Source organism: Trichosurus vulpecula, chromosome 2 (assembly GCF_011100635.1).
Source record: "Trichosurus vulpecula isolate mTriVul1 chromosome 2, mTriVul1.pri, whole genome shotgun sequence".
NCBI classification, from domain to species: domain Eukaryota; kingdom Metazoa; phylum Chordata; class Mammalia; order Diprotodontia; family Phalangeridae; genus Trichosurus; species Trichosurus vulpecula.
Window position 1 is genome coordinate 323551587 of NC_050574.1, and position 24569 is coordinate 323576155.

At 36.1% G+C, this 24569-nt stretch overlaps 1 protein-coding gene across 1 annotated transcript in view; it reads left to right on the forward strand.

Annotated features, from left to right (window-relative positions):
• Nucleotides 1–24569, forward strand: part of STAG1 (stromal antigen 1) — a 376851-nt gene that overhangs the window by 252084 nt on the left and 100198 nt on the right. Inside the window, exon 15 of the mRNA XM_036742693.1 lies at nucleotides 22964–23081. Within this exon, the coding sequence (XP_036598588.1) occupies nucleotides 22964–23081 (118 nt within the window). The remainder of the gene's footprint in view (nucleotides 1–22963; nucleotides 23082–24569) is intronic.

Sequence of the window (24569 nt, forward strand, 5' to 3'; positions counted from 1 at the left end):
GGGAATAAGAAGGGTGAAGATCTGAAAAATAGAGAAGAATGTGGCTATTGGAGAAGAATTATGAAAGAAAAACAGGTGACCATTAGCTAGGGATTGATGGGAAAGTGTTTACTTCAGGAGAGAAAGAAGCAGAGTTTGCTATAGAAACTAAAGAAAAGGAATGCTAGAGACAGACATATAGATAAGGCAGAAAATAGAAAAGAAACCAAAAATAAGAGAGAACCAGGCAGTGGTAAGGGAATTATAGGGTGTGGGTGTGGTTATGTTTCAAGAGAATAGAGTGTGAAATAAACAAATAGTGGGGGAAAGTAAGCTGAGGGCATAAGGATAAACCGTGACTTTCAGTATAATGTGACAAACAGCCATTTGCATTAATCCGGTTTCCTATATTAAGGATGACTTGGATCACAAAAACAGATTCAGAAGATGTCACATGCGTGCACCAACAATAAATAACTGTGTATAAACTACTGTTTATTGGAATATTCAAGGAAGGTGATCTGGCTTATTTAAAATTTTTGGTAATTGAGTTTGTCTCTTTTATCCCTGAAGGTCAACCAAAAAAAAGTTTGGTTATTTTAATTTCTTAAGCATATGGTTTCATTCAACACAGTAATAACTCAGTTTTGCTTAATTTTCCTAGTTTATTTATATTCAGTATTTTTTAGTTGTCTCCAGTAGTCTTTGCTTACATACGTTTTATAGGATGTTGCTGTAACAACTTTTATTGCGAGTATGGAAATATAAATCATATTCTCTCTTATTTGCTGCTGGTACTCATGCCTGAGCCAGTTCATAGTTATCATATTGAGGTAGCTTTATATAGTCCCCTTTAAATAGCTATAAATGTTCTTTATTAGTATTTCATTCCTTCTTTTTCTGCTTCACTGTATTTTTAGCTTTTCCCCAACAAGATGTAGGAGTTGACTGTTTTGAATCTTAATCATTTGTATGATTGTTCATATTTAGTATTTTTTGGTTACTGTTTTCTTTTACCAATCAGAATATGCAGTCATAAGGATGCTCTTAATGAAGTTAATTTATGTACCTACTGTAGTTTAGGATCTCTCTTGGATAAATCTTTTGAGAAACTAAATTATTTATTTAGTTCTTGTAATGTTCCTTGTAGTTTGGTTTTGGTGGCGTATGTATTAAATCACTAGTCATAGAAAATGGGGATATTCATTGAATGTTAGAGTTAGAAGGAGTCATCTAGTCCCAGTATTGTATAATTAATTGTATAATAATCATTGTATAATTAAGAAAAGTGGGATCTGAAGGCCCAAGTTCACACAGCTACCATCAGTCATTTTTGTTTTGTTTTGTATCAAAAGATAAGTAGTTTTTTGTGTGTGATGTGACCTATTACTAGGCCTTCATGTCAGTTACTCTTCTTGACTGAGAGATTACCATTTTTATATTTTAGATAAATTGGTAGTATTATAATGTTAATATTGAATTCTAGAAGTAGGATAATCTTATCTATATGAATACAGATTTGGGGACTTATAAAGACTCTCCCTTGATTAGATTAAATTTTAAACTTTGAAACAAATAATAATAGTTTAGTAGCTTACTGTTTAGGATATCCTGCTGTATTTACACCCCTTAGTCCAAAAATACAAAATCATTTTGTCACTCCTGCCCTCCTAAAGTAAATTAGGACAAGATTGGGCTTATCAGGCTTGTCAACAACAATCAGTCAGCAAGCATTTATTAAGTGTCTACTGTGTGTGAAGCAGGAATAAAAAGCAAAAATGAAACAGACTGACCTTATTGTGCTTACTCCTGAGTAGAAAGAACATGTATAGAGCTAAGTAAATACAATGTGTATAGATGTACACCTGTTAATATACAAACATACCTGTAATATAATGGAAGTAAATACAAAGTAAAATGGAAACAGGGGACACTAACAACTAGCTAGATCAGGAAAAGCCTCATAATAAGTGGCGCTTGAGCAGAGTCTTGAAAAATCTGTAAAGAGGCTTAAGAAGGGGAGTTGAGGAAGAAGTATATATTCCATGTATGGGGAGCAGCCTATGCTGGTGTCTGATAGCGTGTTGTTTATGGAAAATAGCAAGTAGGCCATTTTGGCAGGAAGTATATGAAGAGGAATAATATGCAATAAGTTTGAAAAGACAAAACTGGAGACAAAATGTGTATGATGTTAAACACCAGGTTGAGGAGTTTATGTTTTATCCTAGAGACAATAGGGAGCCATTGTAGTATCTTGAGAAAGCAGAGTAGCATGGTTTGGGAATGTCTGTTTGCCCACTTTGTGGATGGAAAGGAGAAAGTAGAGTCAGGGAGGTGAATGGAAGGCTATTTCAGAAGTCCAGGCAAGAGGTGATAATGATCTGAAGGGGCAGGGGTTGGAGTAGGGAGTGGAGGAGTAGGGGTGGTGATTGTGTGATTGGAAAAAATGGGATAGATACAGGAGGTTTTGTGGCAGTAGAGTTGATGAAAACCCAAGAGGGAAAAGAAAAATATGAACTGAATATTCTTGGACTTGGGTATGATTCCTCCTAGAATACAGGCTTGGGAGCCAGTACTTATTTCACAGCCGATTAATTTTCTAACTAGTCTTATCTTTGGACTGATTTCCTTTGAAATTTGTGTCTTTCCCTGGTCAGCAGTCCAGCCACATGATTGTTGCATTTGGCTTTCTTAATTCCAACTTTGCTTGCCAAAAATTGTGATTTAACATTGTCTTATTATGAAGGGTTTACTTTGGGAGAACATAACTATATCTGTGGGAGGTCTTTCCAAAGGCCATAAATCCTTAGAATGTACTTACTCCGTTTCTCTGAACTTCTATTACTTCAGACTAGGCCTCTTTTACAAGTCATTAAAAACTAAGTCACATTAATTGATCCGCTTCCTAAAATGTAAATTTCTGGCAAACAAGCTCCTTGAAGCTTTATAAATCAAATGCCTTTTATATAGTAGGTTTACTTGTACTGTCAATGAATATAACAAATAGAGATTAGCTTCTGGGAAACAGCAAATTGTTAAAAATCTCCTCGAAAACCAGCTGTTTTTAAGGTGTGAACTGTCTATTTTTGTTTATTCTTTATGTAATTTGAAAGGATTTCATTAGTAAGAGGGCTACTACATATCAGATATGGAGTCCACTTTGGTATTTAGAAATCTGAAATGAGGTTGCTACTGGAGTCTAAAATTGTTAATTGTCAGATTAAAGTTTTGATCTACATCATCATTCTAGAGTTGACAAGGAACTTAGAGGCATCTAGACCACCAGTCCCTTCTCTTACATATTGTGAAACTTAGACCCAGAGGTAAGTGATTTACCCAAGATCACACAGATATTAAGCATCAGAGTTGGGATTTGAATCCAGGTCTTCTGACCTGAGAATGAGTATTCTTTCCACTGCCTCGCAAATGAGGGGTTTTTATATTTACATCAGAGGCAATGTGGTGTAGTGGATAGAGTGCCAATCTTCTAGTCAGGAAAGCCTAAGTTCAAGTTCTCTTTTTGACACTGCCTGTAGGACATTTAGCAAGTCACAGAAGATTGTGCCAAATGGCCTCTGAGGCCCTTACCAGATTTTAATCTATAATCCTATCATAACTTAGTTATTTGATAAAATATGTATTTAGTTAGAATGGACTGAATTTAAATCAATTCAGCTTAAAACATGATTTAAATCATTTGTTAGGAAAATATAATTTAAAAATCATTAATGACAGTATCTGTTTTTTCCCTTTATTTGGAGTGCACTTGTTTGATCTTGATCCTATACTGTCTAATTAATGTTGTGCTTCAGACATCTCAAGCTGGATGTCCAGTAAACATTTTAAACTCAACAAGTCTAAACCATCCTTTCCTCCTAATTTTTCTATCACTGCGGAGGGCAACACCATCATCCCTGTCCCTGAGGCTCATAACTTAGGAGTCATCCTGGGTGCTTCACTATCTCTCACCCCCATATCCATTCTATTGCCAAGGCATGTCAATTTCACCTTTGCAAAACTATCTCTTAAAAAAGCCTCTTAGTGCCTTCCCTCTGCTAATTTTTTCCTCTTTATTTCTTAGCTTGCTTGTTGTTTCCCCCATTAGATTGTGAACTCGTGGAGAACAAGAACTGACTGTCTTTGCCTCTTTTTTGTATCCCCAGGGCTTAGCACAGTGCGTGGCACATAGTTGGTGCTTAATAAATGTTTATTGACTGACTAAACACGAAGAAGGAAAAATATTTGTTTATCAAGTAAGGTTATATGAGGTTCTCTTTGACCATTAAAAATATTTTTGGGGTCATCTAGGTAGCTCAGTGAGTAGAGCACCAACCCTGGAGTCAGGAGGACCTGAATTCAAATCCACCCTCAGACACTTGACACACTAGCTTTATGACCTTGGGCAAGTCACTTAACCCCAATTGCCCTGCCTTCCCCCCTTCCAAAAAAAAGAAATGTTTTTGTTTTTGTTTTTGTTTTTTTTGTTTTTACAAATCAACATATATTAATAAAGGTATATATCATTTTAAGAAAAAAGATAATTCAGGCAATCAGAAACTACCAAACATGTAAATTAGGTCTTGACTGCTCCTAGTATGCATAGCTACTCTGTGTGCGTGTTTTTGTTTTTTACTTTACAAGACAATATGCTCTAGAGTTACTTCAAATAGAATGATGAGTCCATCTATTTGTGCTTGTTTATAGATCATTAACTTTTTGAGAGTGAATTTAGGAAAAATTTTGAATTAAACTCATTTTGAAGCCTACTTAAGATCAATCAAAATGAAGTTGAAACTGGCTGTAAAACTGTAATATAAATCGATAGGAATATTGTATTCCAGTTATAAAAATGTTATTTACATACGGCTCGGCAAAAATAGTTAAAATAAACTGCAAATTCATTTAGTCTTTCTGCCTTCTTGTTCTCATTGTAGATGACCAAATTAAGTTTTGACTTGTTGCCAGCTCATCCGGTGATGTCTAGTTTATAGGTGGTGTAGTTTTAAAGTACTTGTAACAGAATAGAGCCATAAACTGCTTTTTGGAACTTCAATTATTCCTTCTTTTTATATTCCTTTTTTTTCTTAGCTATAGTCACAATAATGTTTGGTTATTGGGCTAACATTTCTAATTGTTTTTTAACTTTCACCCATATTCACCATATTGGACCATATTGACTTCATCCTTTTCTTAAGGATAGGGACCAGAACTGTGGTTTTACTGGTATAAGGAACTCTGTGATGAGGAAATTTTTTCTAACAATGCAGATGGGCACCTTTCTTGCTACTTATGTTGGTAGAGAGTTGCCTAGAGCCCTGGGAGGATAAATGATTTCTTTGCACAAGAGTATACAGCCTGTGCGTGTTAGAAGTGATATTTGAACCTAGATCCTTTTGGCTTCATGGCTAACTCTACAGCTACTGTACCAAAGATCATTGGCATCATAAGGTTCTAACTATAAGCAAGGTCATCATTGGCCTCAGGAAATTATATTATCTCTTCATTCTTTATGGGAAATAGCCACAGGGAAATATTGCAATGTCAAATCCTTTCTCTGGTGATGCTAAATTATTGTATTGTCCTTGGACTTGTATGTGAAGCTGTGCAACCTTAAGCATCTTCTTTAGGTCTGATCATAGTTTCCACAACTTACAGCAATAAAAGGTTTAGTTGGTTATATTTCTAGAGAAAAAACAGAATTCTGTTTTTTTCAGCAGTGTAATCTAAAGTTGTCCTTATTATTTCAATATTAACCTTTGGTGAGATACTGCCATTAGTTAATATCCAAGAGTGGGGTTCAGTGGAGACAGTTTCATGAAGGAAAAAACTAGAATACTTAGAGCTTATTAGAGTTCTTTGAATATATATTGCCTCCGTAGTTTCATCTGCAAATTTCCTCTCTCCCCTCCTTTTCAGGGACTCTCTATTTTGCACATACATATAGGAAATTAAAGAGATAGGGCAACAAACTTCTCCAATTTCTGCACTGATCTGCTCATGCATTAAGGCTCACCACACCTTCTTAGGATAACTGCTTTTTAACAATTCCAGGATCCAGGCAACATGATTTGCAGTTCCAAGAGTGAATCTGTGGAGGCAGTATATTCAAAGAACTTCATTGATTGGTAAGTAACTTAGGAGGGAGGGGACTATGCAAAACAGTGCATTTAGTACTAGAGAATAAATATACATTGATTTATCCTTCTATTTTACTATCTTCAGTATTGATGGAACTTACTAGAAAAATACCTGGTTAGTTATATGCAGGGTTTTTGGTTTTTTTTTTAAACCACCTCAGCTATCTAGATAACCTTGGTGAATGGGTAGCTAAGTTTTCTGGATATCTGAGAATCTCAACCATTTGTGTATCCAAACCTTTTTTTTTTTTAACCATTTGTAGCATGGATTTTTTTTTTAGTTATACACATTCCTCCATTTGTACATAGAGTAGACAGCATAATTTAAACTTTCTTTGACTACTTAGTACTCTCGTTGTGATTATAATGTAACTCACTATATTACCATGGAGTACAGTGATCTTCTTAGGGTGTGTTGAAGCATACCATATAGTCTTTTCCTATGTCAAATGGTCCCTGTTGTGTAATTTTAGTTTTTGTGTCTTTGTTATTATTTCTGTCTTATCTATTGGTACCAGGCTGTCATGTTATTTTTTAATGCTGTGACTATACTTGCCTGTAGTTATCTCTCTCCCCTCTTCTAACTTTGCTATTTCTAGTTCTATAATTGGAAACCAGATAGCCAACCTTGTTAGAATTGTGGGCAGATAAGAGTAAATATTCTCTGAGAGACTATCCAAAATGCATGAGCTTTAAGGCATGGACTTAGTGGCACTTGACTGTTCAGAGGCCTTTTAGACTTCTCGGATCACAGCTGTTTTCTAAACAGGTAAAATGTTATCTGTAGTATCCTAGGATCTATGTAAGACAATGGCAATTATCCTTTTTTTATTTAACATCCCTAATCTTTACAATCTAAAAGCACATTTTCTTGAAAAAAAGGTATGTCTTAAAATATTTGTGAACTACTCTATTCCATGTAGATATAAATGGTAGAAACAAACAAAAATCCCACCAAAAAGGGCCCATTTTTTCTTGCATAAACATGTTTTTTTAACTAAATACTGACAGGCTTGTAGTTAATACATACTGAAATAAGTAATGTGGCATCACCTAGTTGCCCTTACTAAAGAGATAACTTACATGGTCTCTGATCAGGCTGGTCCTACTGAGGTCAGGTAACTGAGAAGAACTTGGCCAAGTAGCAGATAGGAGAAAAAGTTAATGTTCATTACACTGATTGGTATTGCTATATTTACTCGTATTACTTCTCCCTTTTTTCACTAAGAAATGGGGATGGAAATAATTACGCACATGCCTGACATTTACTACCCTTACTAACATTTATTAATCTTTGAGTTTCTCATCCGATATTACACAGCAATCAGTGGCAAAGTTAAGTGACAATCTGGAACTTCTAATACTTCTCCTTTACTTTATCCCTTTCTGTTTCTAAAAAGCACTGTTTATAATAAGAAAAGATTTAAGCAAAGAATCGTAGTGATATGTGTATAAAGGTATTATTTATATAGCAGAATATTTGTGTTTGGGCAAGAGAAGATATTTTGAGTAAAATTGAATGAATCCATTTTTGTTATTGTTCGTTGTGTGCTACTCTTTGTAGCCCCGTTTGAGGTTTTCTTGGCAGAGATACTAAAGTGGTTTGCTGTTTCCTTTTCCAACTCATTTTATAGGTGACGAACTGAGGCAAACAGGGTTAAGGGTCTTCTTACCCAGGGTCACACAGCTAGAAAGTATCTGAGGCCAGATTTGAAATCAGGAAGATGAATCTTCTGGATTCCAAGCCCAGTGCTCTATCCACTGCATTTTGAATCATTTAAAGTTGGTCTTTGCTTTTTGTACTTCTATCAAAATTCTGCATTTAAAGCTTAAGTATTTTGACTGAAGAGAAGGATCAGGAAGCTGCTGCATCTACAGCTTACTGCCCCATGTCATCCTTCAGATTTGCGAGTTCACAGAGATGTCAAATAAATGCCCTTATCCTTAGACCACAGTTGTAATTACTGCATTCACTACCATCCATATTCTAATAAACCATCCCAGTCCATGAAAGGCATAAAGACTAAAGGAGGGATACAGTAGAAGGTTGTATTCTGGTGCAGGAATCAGAGCACAAGAGTTGTATTTATGACCATGGTTTGAATTTTGCTCTGTCATTTATTGTTTGACCCTGGGCATGCTGCTTATTCTCTCTCATCCCTCAGTCTCTTCAGCTTTCAAATGAGGAGATGGAACTTGATGAAATAGAGGCAGATTTAAGTGTGATATAAAGCAAAGTTTCTGAACCATCAGAACTTTCCAAGTGCAGATTGACTATCTCAGGAGATAGAGTTTCCCTTTGATGGAACTGTTTTTTGTTAATATTATCGATGGATTCTTGTATAGATATGGGTTAGACTTGAGGGCCTCTCGAAGTTCTATGTACAGAGCAATGAACTTGCAGTTGGAATATCTTGATTCAGATTTCATCTCAGACACTTTTTATCTATGTGACCCTAAACAAGTCATTTAACTTATCTTATTTTCAGTTACCTCTTTTGTAAAATAGCAATAGTAATACTTGTTCTTGTGAGGCTCAGATGAAATGTCATTACCATTATTATCTTGTGTCACTTTTGGTTTTGAAATCTTGTTATTCTCTATGAGAAAGAACTGGAAAATCGAGGAATGAATGCTTACCATTCGCCCCCTGCCCTTTTCCATATCCCGCCAGTAAAAAATGATAAACATTTTGTGGCATAGCTTATGTCTTGACAATTAAGGATCATTTTCTGCAATCCCTCCAACCTTAAATTTTTCCACTTTTGTAATCTTTGCTAATTTGATTGGTATGAGATTAAGCATAATTACAGTTTCATAGCAGAAAATAACTTAAGGCAGTGAGGGGTAGAGTGATATATAAGAAAAACAGCTTTCTATATTTCTGTCTTGAAATCGAAAGGGAGAAATAGACAAAAGTCCTAGCCTTCCTCCCCCAGCCACTAGTGTCTCATCATAAGATTTTAGGGATATCAAAAGGAAGTCCCAGTAAGGAAGATGTTGGGATCCCATGAGCAACAATAACTAAATACTCATGTAATACTTTATATGTTTTCATCATGCTTAATTTCCATGCAAGTTTCAGTGCCTTTAGCTCTTACTTGGAAAACTTGGGGGAGGGGAGAAATACTTTAGAACCACTTTATCATACACCGTTTCTCATACCTTAGAAGATGTTTAAACTTTGGGTTGTCACTAACCAAAAGACTATATTACTTCCAACTTACGAAAGTCATTTGGCTTTTTTTTTTTTTTTTTTTTTTTTTTTTTTTTTTTTTTTTTGATGCTCGGAGTTCATATCCAGCCTCAGACACTTCCTAGCTGGGTGATCCTGAGCAAATCACTTAACCTCTCTCTGCCTCAGTTTCTTCAAGTGTAAAATGGGGATAATAATAGCCTACTTCCTAGGGTTGTTGTGAGGATCAAATGAGATAAAGTATTTAGCATGTAATAGGTGCTTAATAAGTGCTTGTTACCTTATCACTTCCCTCCTCCTCTTTGTGCCTCTTTTGAATCACTAGAATTCAAAGAATTTGCTGTAGAGGAGTCTTCTAAGCCTTCTCTCTTTTTCATGGATATAAACATTGACCTCATAAATTGATGCATGTGTTTCTCATCTTACCTCTGCTCTCTTCGTTAAATACACAGCATTTAACAAAGTCTATGATTCCTCTATCTTTCTTCATCTAGTACTAGCTGTAATAGAAGAAATTATCAAGATTATATTTTCTAGCCGTGGAGTTCAGACAACTTCATATGATCCCCTAAATGTAATTATGTACAGCCATTCATTAGCCAACATATTCTGCTTAGTGTGATGATGGAAACTGGAATCACACTGTCCATACAGACTAAACTTTTTTCAGTAATTTTTATCTGACAATTTGATGACCTAAGGGTTCATAAGTGATAAAGGATCTTAGATTTGGAGCCAGAAGGAACTTTAGAAAACCTTTAGTCCAAAATTCTCATTTTACAGCTGAAGAAAGCAAGGTATTTTATTTATCCAAGATCACAAGAATAGTAAGGGATAGAAGCAGAGTTTCAACTCATGTCCCCTCGCTCCAGATCCAAGACACTTTATTGTGCACTGGATATAAAGTATTTTAACACTCTAATGCAGCAACAGCTTTCCATAAAACAAAATATGGCTTGTCATCCAGTTAGATATTGTTCGTTTGAATAATTTCAAAACTATCTTAAATAATTTCATGGGACTCTGCATCTGCTCAAGCAAAAAAAAAAAAAAAGACAAGTATCATTTTGATGATACTGCCCCATAGTATGGGTTATGTGTAAATCAGTGTTCCTACTTTGTAATTTGCATAGTGGTGAGCCATGTCCAATCAAACTACTATAAAATGTTATTTTAGGGAAAAGTTAAAGCTAGTCATATTTTCAGGGTCTTTTGGTGAATGAAGGAATGAAAAGGCTATGCTCAGTGCTGACTATATTAAAACAAAACAATCCCTGACCTTAGAGAGCTTACATTCTAATAGAAGAAGAAAACATATATTATATAGAGGATATAAGTGATGGTGGCCTGGAAGGGGGGATGCTGTTCTGTTAGTCCTGGTGAGTGGAGAAATAGAGCATTTGATTACCTCACCCTTTTCGGAAGACGTAGTAATTGATTGCTGTTTCTAGAGCTATAGGGGGAAGGGAGAAGAGTACTCGGCAAGGTTCAGTGTGGATGGACGAAAGATGGTCTGGGTATGGTGCTAGCTAAATGTAGTGAAATGAGTTAATTTATTGCAATTATTTCTTAGGAACTGTTTAATCATAAGTTAGAAAAATGCATTTTAATCAGCTATGCTGTTAGATACAAAATTTTGTGTGATAGGAGACCCTTTCTCTTAAGATTGAGTCTCATTTTTGTTGTTCTGATGCTTTTTAGCAGTGTCCAACTCTTGGTGACCCCATTCAGGATTTTCTTGACAAAGATACTGGAATGTTTTGCCATTTTCTTCTCCAGCTCATTTTCAGATGAGGAAATGGAAGCAAACAGGGTTACGTGAGTAGCCAGGGTCATACAGCTAGTAAGTATCTGAGGCCAAATTTGAACTCAAGAAGTGAGCACTCTATCTGTTGTACCACCTAGCTGCCCAAGAGTCTCATAAAGAGGGCTAATGTAAGGTAGCTTTCCTTAAGTCTCAATTTAATATAAGCTATCACTATTTAAAGTCCTAGAACACACAATACAAATTCCCCGTGCTACTGATTTCTAAATAATATAAGTGTTGATATAAAACACATGAATCTTGATGAATAAAATTACTGCTTAATATAAAAAGAGATGAGACTATAAGAAGTTTTTGTGAAATTAAGGATTGAAGGTTAGATTTCAGAATTAGGGTTTTACAGCCCAGCCTGCTGGCTACAGTACCCTAAAACCAAGAATAAGTTTTCCAGCTTCTCCGCCAACAAAGCAAATACCACCGTTTACACATTTGTTTGTTTTGTTTGCTGTGATCAAGCATTAATTTTGTCTTATGCTAGTTTTTCAATATCGATTGAACAGAAATGTAAAGAAATTTTTAAAAACTTTGAACTTAAGGTCTCTCAGATTGGGAGAGTGAGGGAGAAGAGGGACAGTAAAAATCTCCATTTAGAATTAGTTTTCTCAAATGAAAAGTTCCACAATTGGACCTCCCAGACATTCTCCCTCCCCCCCCTCTCCCTCTCTCTCCCCCTCTCTATCCCCCTCTCCCTCTCCCCCTTCTGTCCTCCCTCTCCCGTCCTCCCTCTCTGCTTCATGTTTGGACTCAACAAGTAGAAGTAACAGCTGCTGTACTTATAACTTTGAGCATTAGAAAATATGTAAATTTTGGAGAAAGAAAAGTATAAAATAACCAAATCCAATCCTTTTTTAATTACTTAGGTGCTCTTCTGGACACTGCAAAGAATGCAAAAATGAGTGTTAATTGGCAGTGTAATAATGTAATCAAAGAACTTCCAACAAAAAAAATTGTTGTTTATTTTCTATAAACTGTAAAGGCAAATTAATCAAAGGAATATTTTCAAGTTGAGGTTTTTTTTAATACAACTAAAAATATCAAAAATATACAATTAAGTATAGAAAATTTTAAGTATAAGTATTAGAGCCCTGCTGAGGATCTTTTTTTTTTTTCATAAGTCTATCTTAAAGGCAGAATCAACACTGAAGAAAAGCCAGTCCTGGAAACAGTATCACCATCTTCATCCACAATCTAAAGTAATTGTCCAACTCTCAAGAAAATAAAGAAAGGAATAGAATAAGTTGTAGAAGGTCCACAGGAACTGGGATTGGAAGAATATTTTTAAATTCTCCTGGCAAGAGGGAAGAGAATAAGAAAGATTTTGTTTTTATGTTTGAAAGAGTATTATTTTGGGAGTTGCATTTCTTCCAGTGAATCTCATGAAAGTTGCTTCCCTTCTCTATTGCAGTGACTTCCAATATAATGGAAAGATAGCCAGTGTTCATAAATTATTTTACTTGTTTATTGTTTACCTAAAAGTATTATTTATACATTCTTTCAGCAGACATTTGTAAAGGGCCTACTAAGTGCCAGGTATTAGGAGTACCAAGATAAAATCAAAAAAGTCCCTGCCTTCGAGGAGCTTACATTCTATTGGGAGAGGTGAGGAGTGAATGAGAGAGTGGAGAGACAGATAATTATATATAAATTATATACAAAATATGTCAAAGTGGAGGGCACTAGCTACTGAGAGAAGTGTAAGTTTTATATAGAAGGTGACCAGATAATTTTAAATGCTAATAATTAAGAAACATGTAATATTTACTAACAAAATATGTCAGGAAAATGTGGGTTCATATCTGTACAACCATGGAGAAATCCCTTTACCAAATACAGCTTTTTAAAAATGAAATCCTGTTTTGTTATCCTTACCTTTCCTTCCCTCTTATCTTTATGTGAGCTAAGAATAGACTTAAGAGGGGTGAGATAGAGGGAGAAATAGAAGAATAGGATGTTAAAATCAGAATGAGGAATGTTAGAGATTTTAATCAAGGAAATAGAACACTTGTGGGTAATGGTGAGCTCTAGTATGTGACCATTCTCTCCGAATCACTAAGGTCCAGTAGGGGAGTGGATCATATGATTTGAGAAGACTGAGTAATATGGAAAATGGATTTTTAAGGAACATGAACATGAATGTTTCAAGTCTGGTATAGTATAAAAACAGAAGTTGGGGATTGAGGAAGAAAGGAGGGAAAATGACCTGGGGGCCAGGCCATTAGGCAACAATCACCATGATCCATATAGGATAAAAAATTTTAAGAGGGAACTTCAAAGAAGAAGAGTTTTCAGAGTGATGGCAGTAAAGGGAGAATCTGGAAATGGCAATGGAGAAAAAGGAGCGTTTTGACTTCCCATGTAGGACCACTGTGTTAGGACTATGAGAGAAGGAACAGCCAAGTAGGAATTGATTGGTGAGTTCATCTACATTGATCTTTTTGTACAGCTTTCTTTTCATTTTCATACAAATTGTTTCCAATGTCTCTTTAAGAATTTCCTATCCTGTTTCAGAATTTCCTATCCTTTCTGTAAAACCCTAATCCTGAAATCTAACCTTCAATCCTTAATTTCACAGAATTTCACAAAAACTGTCCCCTGTGAAATTTTAGGCGATAGGTTCCTGCTTATTCTTTCTCTGAGCCCTTGGAAGCTGTTCTCTCAAAATCTAAAATGTTTATCAAGCTGTGCCTGGTGTTCCCCTCCTCTGTTACAAATTCTAAGACAGTGGTCCTGGAGTAGAGCTAAGATGGTGGAGTCATAGGGAGCAATATGATGAGCTCCCATCCACAGACTTTTCTAAACATCTAGAAAATTCATCAGAATGAATTCTGATGAAAAAATCCAGAAAAGGTCCCAGTGAGTCCTTTGGCCAGCCCATCTCTGCATAGGGAGATTTGTGGGCATTTAGGATGGGTCAGTCCATAAACCTGCCATGTTCTGAGCAATCCAGTACCCAGAGAGTACACCAGGGAAAGAGGAGGTCCCAGACTAGACTATCACCAGACCCAAACAGAGGCATTGCAACAGGGATAAGTGCAAACTAGAAGTTTTGTGGCCTGCTGTGTCATAGATCCAAGGCAGAGTGAGATGGAGACATGCACACAGTGGTGGCAGTGGTATTCCCAGGTAGGAAGATGCCTGGGCAGTGTACCAAGAAAGCAGGAAGTTCAAAAGCCAGCTATTGCAGTAGTGGTGTAGCTTCAACTCTGTGCAAAAAGTAGCGTCTCATTTCCAGTGTCTACCTCGCCTGTAGAGAAATAAGCAAGGTTGGAATTCCAGACCAAAGGCAAGCCTACAATTCTACCACTCTGAACCAGTAGACATTATAAGCTGGCTGAGAGGGGCAGTCTATTTTTATACACACCCAAAACCAGGTCAGGAACTTATAGAGCTCAGACTTTGCTCTGAATCAGACCATTTGGTGAGTACTGAAAGGAAACCTGTCCTGCAGCATATTGCTGAGATCCTAGAACAACACAACACTCAGTACTCCCAAGAAGATAGCAACAGGACCAATCTAGATCTTCCCTCCAAAAGTGTGGCAGAGCCCAGCCCTAACATCAAGTCCAGAGTCAAGAAATGGGCTTGGGTTATGACCAAACAAAAAAGAAGCCCACAATAATAAGCTATTGTGACAGCAGGGATGTTCAAGATACAAAAAAGAAGAGAATGACTCCAAAACATCTACAGTCAAAAACTCAGAAAAACAGTTTAGGCACACAGTCAACTAGAATTCCTGGAAAAAATGAAACAAATTTAGAAGAAAATGTTTTTGTAAATGTGATAAGAGTGCTTGAGGAGGAAAAAATGGAAAAGAAATGAGAGCTGTTGAAGAAAATTGGAAAGGGAAATTAAAAGTTGGCACAAGAAACAAAACCTTGCCCAAGCAATAAACACTCTGAAAATTAAAATAGAAGCTAATGATATCACAAGGTAATGACTTTATCAGAGACTTAATATGTATTTAAACAAATTAAAATCTGGAAAAAAATAAAATAATCTCATAGCAAAAACAACTGAGCTGGAAAACAGGCCAAGGGGGAAAAAATTTTAGAATCTTAGGAATATCTGAATACCATGACCCAAAAACAAAAGAGCCTAGATACCCTGTTTCAAGAGATCTTAAAAGAAAACGTATGTCTCCTCTGAACTGTACCATCATTGGGTCCATAGAGGGAATCCAATTAGGCAAGCCCTGGGAGTGGTTCTTCAGGATCCAAAGAAAAGAATAGAAAGACAAGGGAAGAAAAATAGAGAAAAAGGAAGGTTAGGAGAAATTACTTTATGCATAAGTTGACATTTCTATAAATAAGCAGTATGGAGAGGAGAGTAGCTGAGTCTTGAACTTCTCATCTAAACAACAGAGTTCGATATACTGAAATATATTTACTTAACAGAAAAAATAGGAAGGAAAAGGGAGACAGTGAGGGGGAATTAGAAGCAGGGTAGATTAAGGAAAAGATTGGTCCTAAGCAAAGCAAGCCCTGAGAGTGTACAAAAATATTTCTAGCTCTTTTGTACAAAGAATGGGAATCTGAGGGAATGCCCATAAATTGGAGATAAGCAAGTTATGGTGTATAAATGTGGCAGAATATTATTGCTCCTATCAGCATGATGACCAGCTAGGATTCCAGAGAACTAATGATGAAAGATGCTACCCCCCTCCTGATGGAGAGATAAAGATCTCAGAATGCAGAATGAGAAATATACTTTTGAACATAGCAGTTGTGGAAATATGTTTTCATTGACTGTATGTGTTTATAATGGGTTTTTTTCTTTCTTTTGTACACAGTGGAGGAGGGGAGGGTACAGTCGGGTTGGGGGAGAGAAAATGGATCTTGGCTGATTAAAATGAATAATATTTTTTTAAAAATGGAGCTGTTGCTTCCCCCAAAGTTTCCATCATTTTCCTCTCTGGCAGACAACTCCTTTTTGTTGAGAATCTTATCCAAAACACAGGTTCCTCCTTTTTTCTTTACCTTTCAGTGTATAAAATGATCCTTAAGGCAGGTAGTGCATGGAATTGTTAACCCTTCTACTTTTGGCAGAGTGAAAGTTGCAGTATTGGTCTAGATCAGGCCTGCACAACCTGCAGCTGCTTACAGCCCTTGGCAAGCCAAAGGAATTCAGGCAGTCTGTGAAAAAATGTAGAGGAAAATATTCTTTGTATGTAGAGAGGAAATCCTCTGGCATGCCCCAAGTATCTGGCTGTAAGCGCCTGTAGGTTGTGTGGGCCTGGTCTAGACAGATAAAATCACCCACAATTTCTATACCATTCTTCTCTATTAAACTTGGGGTATAAACTTGTCATCTGTTTACTCTTATTTACTCTTTCTGTCCAGACATTCTAAGGATAGTGTTCCTTCTGTTTCTGCCTCCATATATTTTATTTTATAAAAGACTTTAAGGGGCAGAACCAAGATGTCAGAGTAAAGACAGGGATTCACTTGAGCTCTCCCCACAACCCCTCCAAATGCCTGTAAAAATTACTCTTAAACAAATTCTAGAGCCACAGAACCTACAGAAAGACAGAGTAAAACGAATTTCCAGCCCAAGACAACCTGGAAGTTTGACAGGAGAGATCTGTTTCACTGGGCTGGGAGAGAAGTGCAAGCCACGCCACCACAGACCGGGAACCTGGGGCACTAAATAGCAGGCAGCTATAGAGGTTTCCAGACTTCTCAGTCCACAAATACCAAACACAACTTAGAAGGCCATTAGGAAAGTCTGTCAGACCAGGGTGAGCGAGCACAGTCCAGCCCTGATCCAGCATGCTGCTGGGGTAGTGGCAGCAGCAGTGGCTGTTTCCCGAGCTCTCAGCCTGCAGACAATAAGGAGATTGAACAACTGATCAGAAGGAGATTACAGGGGTCTCTTTGCTGGCACTGAAGCAGGATTCTGTTACTTTGCCCATACTTGGATCTGGGTCACAGTCCTGGTTGGCAGTCCTGGGGTGAGGAAGAGCTCTGACATAGCAGAGCTTGTGGCAGTGGTAGAGGGGGAACCCTCCTCACAGTTCCAGGGCAAAAAAGAGTGCTTGTGATCACTCACAGACCAGAGCAGAGGCTGGGAGAGGAGTAAATATCTGCCCTTTGATCATGCCAGCTTGGAAGAACTGAAAACTTACAGGTCCCTAGAAGTATCTCTGAAAGCAACTACACAAAACCCCTGAAGTTTGTGACAGTATGCCCTCCTCACTGAAAGCGGAGCCCTTTACTCTTTAAGAAAGAGTTAAAAAGTCAACTAATTGGCTGGGAAAATGAGCAAGCTGTGGAAAAAAAATCTCAGAATCTTACTTTGGTGACAAGGAAGATCAAAACATACATTCAGAAGAAGACAACAAAGTCAAACCTCCTACATCCAAAGTCTCCAAGAAAAATATGAATTGGTCTTAGACCACGGAAGACCTCAAAAAGGATTTTGAAAGCTAAGTAAGCGACATAGAGGAACAATTGGGAAGACAAATGAGAGTGATGCAAAGAAATCAGAATCAATAGCTTGGTAAAGGAGATACCAAAAATACTCAAGCAAATAAGACCTAAAAAATAGACTAGACCAAATGGCAAAAGAGGCGCAAAAAGCCAATGAAAAAGCAGACTCGGCCAAATGAAAAAGGAGGTCCAAAAGCTCACTGAAGAAAATATTCCTTAAAAATTAAAGCAAATGGAAGCTAAGAACTCTATGTATGAGGCATCAAGAAATTATAAAACAGAACCAAAAGAATGAAAAGATAGAAGACAATGTGAAATATCTTGTTGGAAAAACAACTGACGTGGAAAATAGTCCAGAAGACATCATTTAAAAATATTGGACTATGTGAAAGCCATGATCCAAAAAAAAAAACAAAAAAAAACAAAACAGTCTAGACATCAACTCTCAAGAAATTATCAAGGAAAACTGCCCTGATATTCTAGAACTGGAGGGTAAAATAGAAATTGAAAGAACCCAAAGAGATCCAAAAAGAAAAACTCCAAATATTATACCTAAACTCCAGAGTTCCCAGATCAAGGAGAAAATACTGCAAGCAGCCAGAAAGAAACAATTCAAATAATGTGGAAACATGATCAGGATAACACGGGATTTTGCAGCTTCTACATTAAAGGATCTGAGGGCTTCAAATATGACATCTCGAATGTCAGAGGAACTAGAATTAAGTGTGGAGTAAAATAATAAGAACAATAGTGTGGAGTAAAATAATAAGAAGAACAATAGCTACCATTTGTATAGTGCCTACTATATGCCCATGTGCCTGGCACTGCGCTGAGCTCTTTATAAATATTATCACTTGATCCTCACAGCAGTCATGGGAGGTAGGTGCTATTATTATGCCCATTTTTATAGTTGAGCAAAGTGAGGCAAACAGGGTAAATAGCTTTCTCAAGGTCACACAGTAACTGTCTGAGGGTATATTTGAACTCAGGTCTTCCTGGCTCCAGTTCCAGTTCTCTAAAAGTAAAAAATATACATGTAAAATATATTCCCATGCATAAGATCCTTATCCTACATAGTTGTTGCAAAATGTACATAGTTTCAGATGTTTTTATTTTTTGTGTTTTCTTGTTGTTTTCCTAATACAAAACCATCTTAGCCTTCCTGGTACAAATCCAATTTAATAATAGTGAATAATTTTTTTTTGATATATTGCTCTAGTCTCTTAGTAAGAGCAGAAGATATGAAAGTCAGACAAAGAGATTTAATCTCACCTGTGGTATCTCAGAAGTGGCAGCAAATTAAGTTGATGGGAAGGGACAGTTTGAATAACAGTTACATATATGTATATTTACATATACATATATTTTCTTTTGGTAGAGAGGTTATGGTGATGGACTAGAGATGCAGAATTGGGCATGTGTTCATAGATAATGGCACAAATATGTTATAAGAAGTGTAGAAGGGTCATAAATAGAGTGATTTGGTTGCAACCTTATTAAACTTCATACATAACTATACAATATGTATATGTATGTACACACTTAGCTGTTTGACAGACATTCACAGTTTCTTACACACTCTTCTTCCCTGTACTTTGCATCTTAGAATGTTTGTATTTATTGATTGTTAGCTTCATAATTTAAAGAGAAACTTAAAAACAAGTAAGAATTATAACATCGAGGACCTGGCGGAAGAGAGGAAAGGCAGGGAAAAGAAATGAGGTTGCTGATACGTAGCCTGTTTTGATCCAGGACTCAAAAGGACAAAAGAAGACAAGATTTTTCTGAAATTATGTATAGAGAATATCTATGCTCTTGAGCTAGGAATTAGATGAAAAAATAAAAATATTTGAATACAAATAGTTTGATATGAACTGCTAAGAAACTGAAAGCAGGATAACCAGTTTTATTGCAGTTAATCTGGTTTTGAAGGAATTCAGGCCTGGACTCGAGAAGTTATATGGGAGATAGAATAGCTATGAGACTGGGGAATTATCTGAAGATTCAAGGTAGTTTAGGGGTAGGAAGTTTAGAGGCAAGAGAACGGGAAATTTCAAAAGTGGCTTGTTTTACAAGTTTACAAGTGCTAATCAGAATACAGGCATTCCTTGCCATAGAATAAATTATTAGGCCTCATTGAGGGTTTATTTAAGGTAGATGTTAAATGATTTCCTTTATATACTCAGGGACACATTCATAGAATGGACAACCAAATAGACTCAATCAATGGCTTTGGGGAAGAAAGAATTAATATTTGGTCCAACTTATGGCTCAGCTATCAACTTACCATAGAATGGTAGGCACATCATATCATCTCTCTTAGTTTTGGTTTCCACATGTGTAAGATGAAAGTATTAGATTAGATCTTCTCTGGGTCACTTCTATGTTCTATGATTCAAAAGACTGGATGAGGGAGAGCATTCTGAATGTGGGGTACCATGCATGGACCAAGGGCAAACATGGAATGTTGCCAATTTGAAACATCAGTTAGGTGAGTTTGTTGGAATTTATAATGTGTGTGGAAGAGGAGTATAAAATCAGTCTAGAAAAAGAGCTAGGCCACAGACTGTAAAAATTCTAAATGCCCTCCATCTGTGTTTTATGCTTACCACAGTGGGGAGCCCCATAAGCTTTTTGAATAAAATATTGGGAATATCAGTTTTATACTAATATGGAGGTCAGACCGGGGGATACCTTGGAAGGCTATTAAAACAACAACAATAGTAATAGCATTTGTTTAGCACTTTGAACTTTACAAAGGACCTTCCAGGTGCTGTCTCTTACTCACAACTACCCAGGGAGGTAGGTGCTATGACTATTCCCATTTTACAGATGAGGAAACAGGCAGAAAGATGAAGTGATTTGCCCATGGTCGCACAGCTAGTAAGTGTCTGAGGCCAGATTCAAACTGAGATCCTCCTGATTTTAGGACCAGCACTCTATCAGTTGCACCACATAGCTGCAGGTAAGAGGTAATGATGACCTAAAGTAGAGTGGTGGCCTGTGTGAGGATAGAGGAGGAGATGGATTTTAGAGATACAGAGGTATTGATAAAAGTTTGCAGCTAATTGGATGTAGGAAGAGAGGAGAGTTGAAGATTACTTTTTGGTGTTACTCCAGGGTTATAAATCTGTATGACTAGAAGAATGGTGGTACCCTTAACAGATAACAAGGAACTAAGAAATGAACATAGGCATAAAAATAGTAAGTTATTTGAATGGAAGGCAGCATGTCACACTAGAAAATATTACGAGCTGAGAATAATGGGACCTGAATTTAAGTAAATCCCCACTCTCTGAGACTTAGTTTCCTTATCTTTAGAATGATAGCTTTAGACAAGATTACCTCTGAGGTCCCTTCCAGTGCCACTCTTGGCACTCCTGATTTTTCCACTTCCATCTCAGCAACCTTCTCACCTTTGGATGTACCTCCAACACTGTGGCCTCCAATTGATGAGCTTCTGCCCAGAACCAGCAATTAAGGAAATGCCCGAGCCATCCTTACTCACTTTTCTCCCAGGTCCCCTCTTAATGCTCTGAACTTTTCCACCTTCCCTCTACCTGGGGACCCACCCACTCATCTTCAATTTCCAGCTCCGTTTTACAAAGTGTTGTCTTCCCCAATTTGAATTTAAACTCCTTAAAGGTAGCCACCTGCCTTTGATGTTTATATTTGTATTCCTATGGCTTAGCTTAGCTCTTGCCACATAGTAAGCACTTAACAAATGCTTTATCTATTTACATAGATATCTATGATCTTTTGTTGAGCTTGAGATGTCTATGGGAAGATGAGCCCTTTTACATCATTTTTTTTCTTTTTTTCCCTTTTCCCCAGTACATTTAAGGAAGTCTGCCATTTATACTGTCTTTTTTTTTTTTTTACTGTCTGTTCTTAAGGAATCTTATTCTTTCAGGAGTATATAATTATGCAAAGGGGTAGAATCTCTTTGTGGTTCATTGTATAGGATTTTTTAAATGGACATTTTTTGCTTAATATAATTAAGACTTCTGTCAGTTATATAATGTTAGATGTCACTGGACTGCTTCCTAATATAGCATGTTCCCTGACACAGGAATATTCAAGCAGAGGCTTATTAATTCAGTCCTTCAGAGATGTTGTAGAACAAATTCCTTCTTTGGACAGAAATTGGATTAGATTGGGGTTTCCCTACCCAAACTCTTCTGAAGCCTAGTAAAAGAAAGTTCTTTGTGAAATGAGGCAAATGTTTTTTGATGTGGCCGGTGGTGTTGATTTGTTTATCTTAACCATATTTATTTGTTATCAGTGAGGATTCTATTATGGGGAATAAGTCAATGGAAAGTAAAGCAATGTTTAAAAAAATCAATAAAATATTTCAGAAATGAAGTAACTAAGTTCTCTACTATAGATCACACCTTCCTGCACAGTCTTAGCAGGTTCAGAAAGGAGACAGGAAGCCATAGGTGAGAGGAGTAGGTTTTAGGAAGCAAATACCTTTGGTACTGAAAATGATGTATGTTGTTATAAATTTCCCCTTAAACCATGCTTGTCAGAGGAAATCACCCAGGAAACACTGAACTGGGTTACTTCTAAAATTTTATTATCAAACACCAACTGACTTGGAGTTAATAGTATCATTTGAGATCCATAAATGTGAAAAAAAATTAATGGAGATGCATTACAAATGATTCAGATACTTGTTTTATGAATTGTAAATGGTTTATTTAAGGAAAAAGAAGTTGTTTACAGGTTAATGTGAAGATTTTTGTTTTAGGATCCTTAGGAATATTTAGTTTAAAGGAGTAGTTTCCTCCTAAAAGAGATGGGCCTTACAAAATTTTTCTATTTGTTTTCTAGCTCAGTGGCTAACAAGAAGGCTTTATATAATGGTATATTGAAAAGAGACCTGGGCTTGGAATTGTGTATCCTGAGTTTTAGTCATTGCTTTACCACTTACCAGCTGTGACATCTTAAAAGTCACTTAAATTCTCTGATCCTTAGTTTCCTCATCTGAAAAATAGAAATAACAAACTATATATCCATTGCCTGGCTAAATTGAGAATCTCATCAGCAAATTGGCCATAAGTCTCATCACAAGACTGTACAGATCTTGAAGACCAAATACAAAAGTTGTGATCCCTGTCCAAAGAGGAGATACCCATATAAATGAATCTATAGGTCATTTGAAGAATAGTCCTTCTACTACCTACCTCACAAAGGGGTTCTAAAGAAAGTGCTTTATAAACCTTTCAAAATCATCCTGAGTTGTGATTATTTAATGGGAGGTAGTATTTTTAAATCTGTCTTCTGGCTTTTATATTTGATCTTAAAATCATTGAGTCCAAACCATTCTAATGGCTCTTGAAGTGTTCATTATCTCAAGTTAATTGGCACCTCATTCTTGACTTGTTGTTTCTAGTTGCATGAACATGCAGCTTACCTGGTGGACAGTTTGTGGGAGAGCTCTCAAGAACTATTGAAAGATTGGGAATGTATGACAGAATTGTTATTAGAAGAACCCGTCCAAGGAGAAGAAGGTATAGTATTTTGATTTTTTTATTTGCCATATGTTTAATATTTGTTTCTCAATTGAAAATTACAACATCTATAGATTATGTATTTGTCATATAAAAAGGGTTTTAATTTTTTGCCCTGCATTTCAACAGAAAAACTTGTTCAGTGCTATTAGTACATAAAAATGCTATTTAACAGGACTGTACTTTTCCTACAAAATTAAGGAGGAAAGTTTGAGGCCTTGAGGATGGTGATAAGGACAAAATAAAGTCATAATATCCCAGTAATCACAAAATGTTTCCAAGTTTAATACTTATACCTCATTTTACAAGTGTAACAAAAACCATCTACTAGTCTTATAAGCTTACTTTCTTAGTTGTTTGCTTATATTCAACTAATTTTTTTACTTCTTAGGAAATGAAACAGGGATATTTTAAAATATAAATCACAATTCATTTTTTTAACAACTCTTTTTACGTGGGAATTTTGAAAGGCCTTTTAGGCACACAAAAAAGTTAAATTATATCCCAGTCTCCCATTTTTTTGAAATCGCATTTTCTTAAAACCAAAAAATTATAGTGACAATAATATTGTTTGCCAGGGTTTAAAGGCAATAAATTATATGATAGTACTCACCACATGAGAATATTTGATTATTATACCATAGGTTTCATTCAAGGATTTTTAAATATCTTGCATTGTTGGGTATTGTCATCTTCTTTAAATATGTTAAAAATAATACAAGTATTTTTAAAATTTGTTAGTTGTTTGTAACTGGGAATGGAGTTTCCCATAGAAAATATTAACTAATCCAGGTCACAAAATCTTATTTATTTGTCCCATAATGTGTCCAAAGTTTTTTTTTGTTGTTTTTTGTTTTTGTTTTTTTTTTTACTAATAATGATGATGCCTCTCTGTATTTGTGTAAGACACTATAAATTTCTAGATTGAGCATATCCCATTTATCCCAAATTGAGAAACAAAGTAAAGGACTATTGAAACGGGATCCAAAAATGGATTCTTCCACCTAACTATATGTTTGGGATATTTATAAGTTGGGGACATCTCTATATTATAACTGATTCATGATACAACAGTGACTCAGCCCCCTCTCAAAAATAGAATTAGTTTCTCCCAATTTCTCCCAATTTTTTTATTCAGTGTTATCTTCTGTCTCTCATAGCTTCTTTTAGTATGTTTCAAAAATGTTAACCTTGCTAATGAAATTAATTCATTAATATTTAAATAAGTAAAATTAAATAATAAAAAATATATTCAGCAAGGAGCACTATGTATTTTAGGTTGGTGTATTGTGGTTTAGACTCAGCTATCGTTTGTATTATTTTCTGCTAAAAATCATAAGTAGTTTAGTTTGCTAGGAAGGGTACTTTGAAGTCTTGAGTTTCGGCCAGAATTTAGAATATGGCTCTGTAGAGCTTGTCAACAAAATTGATATCTGGGGAGGAAAGGATATTTAGGAAGTATCTTTACCACTTAAAAGCAAAATAAGT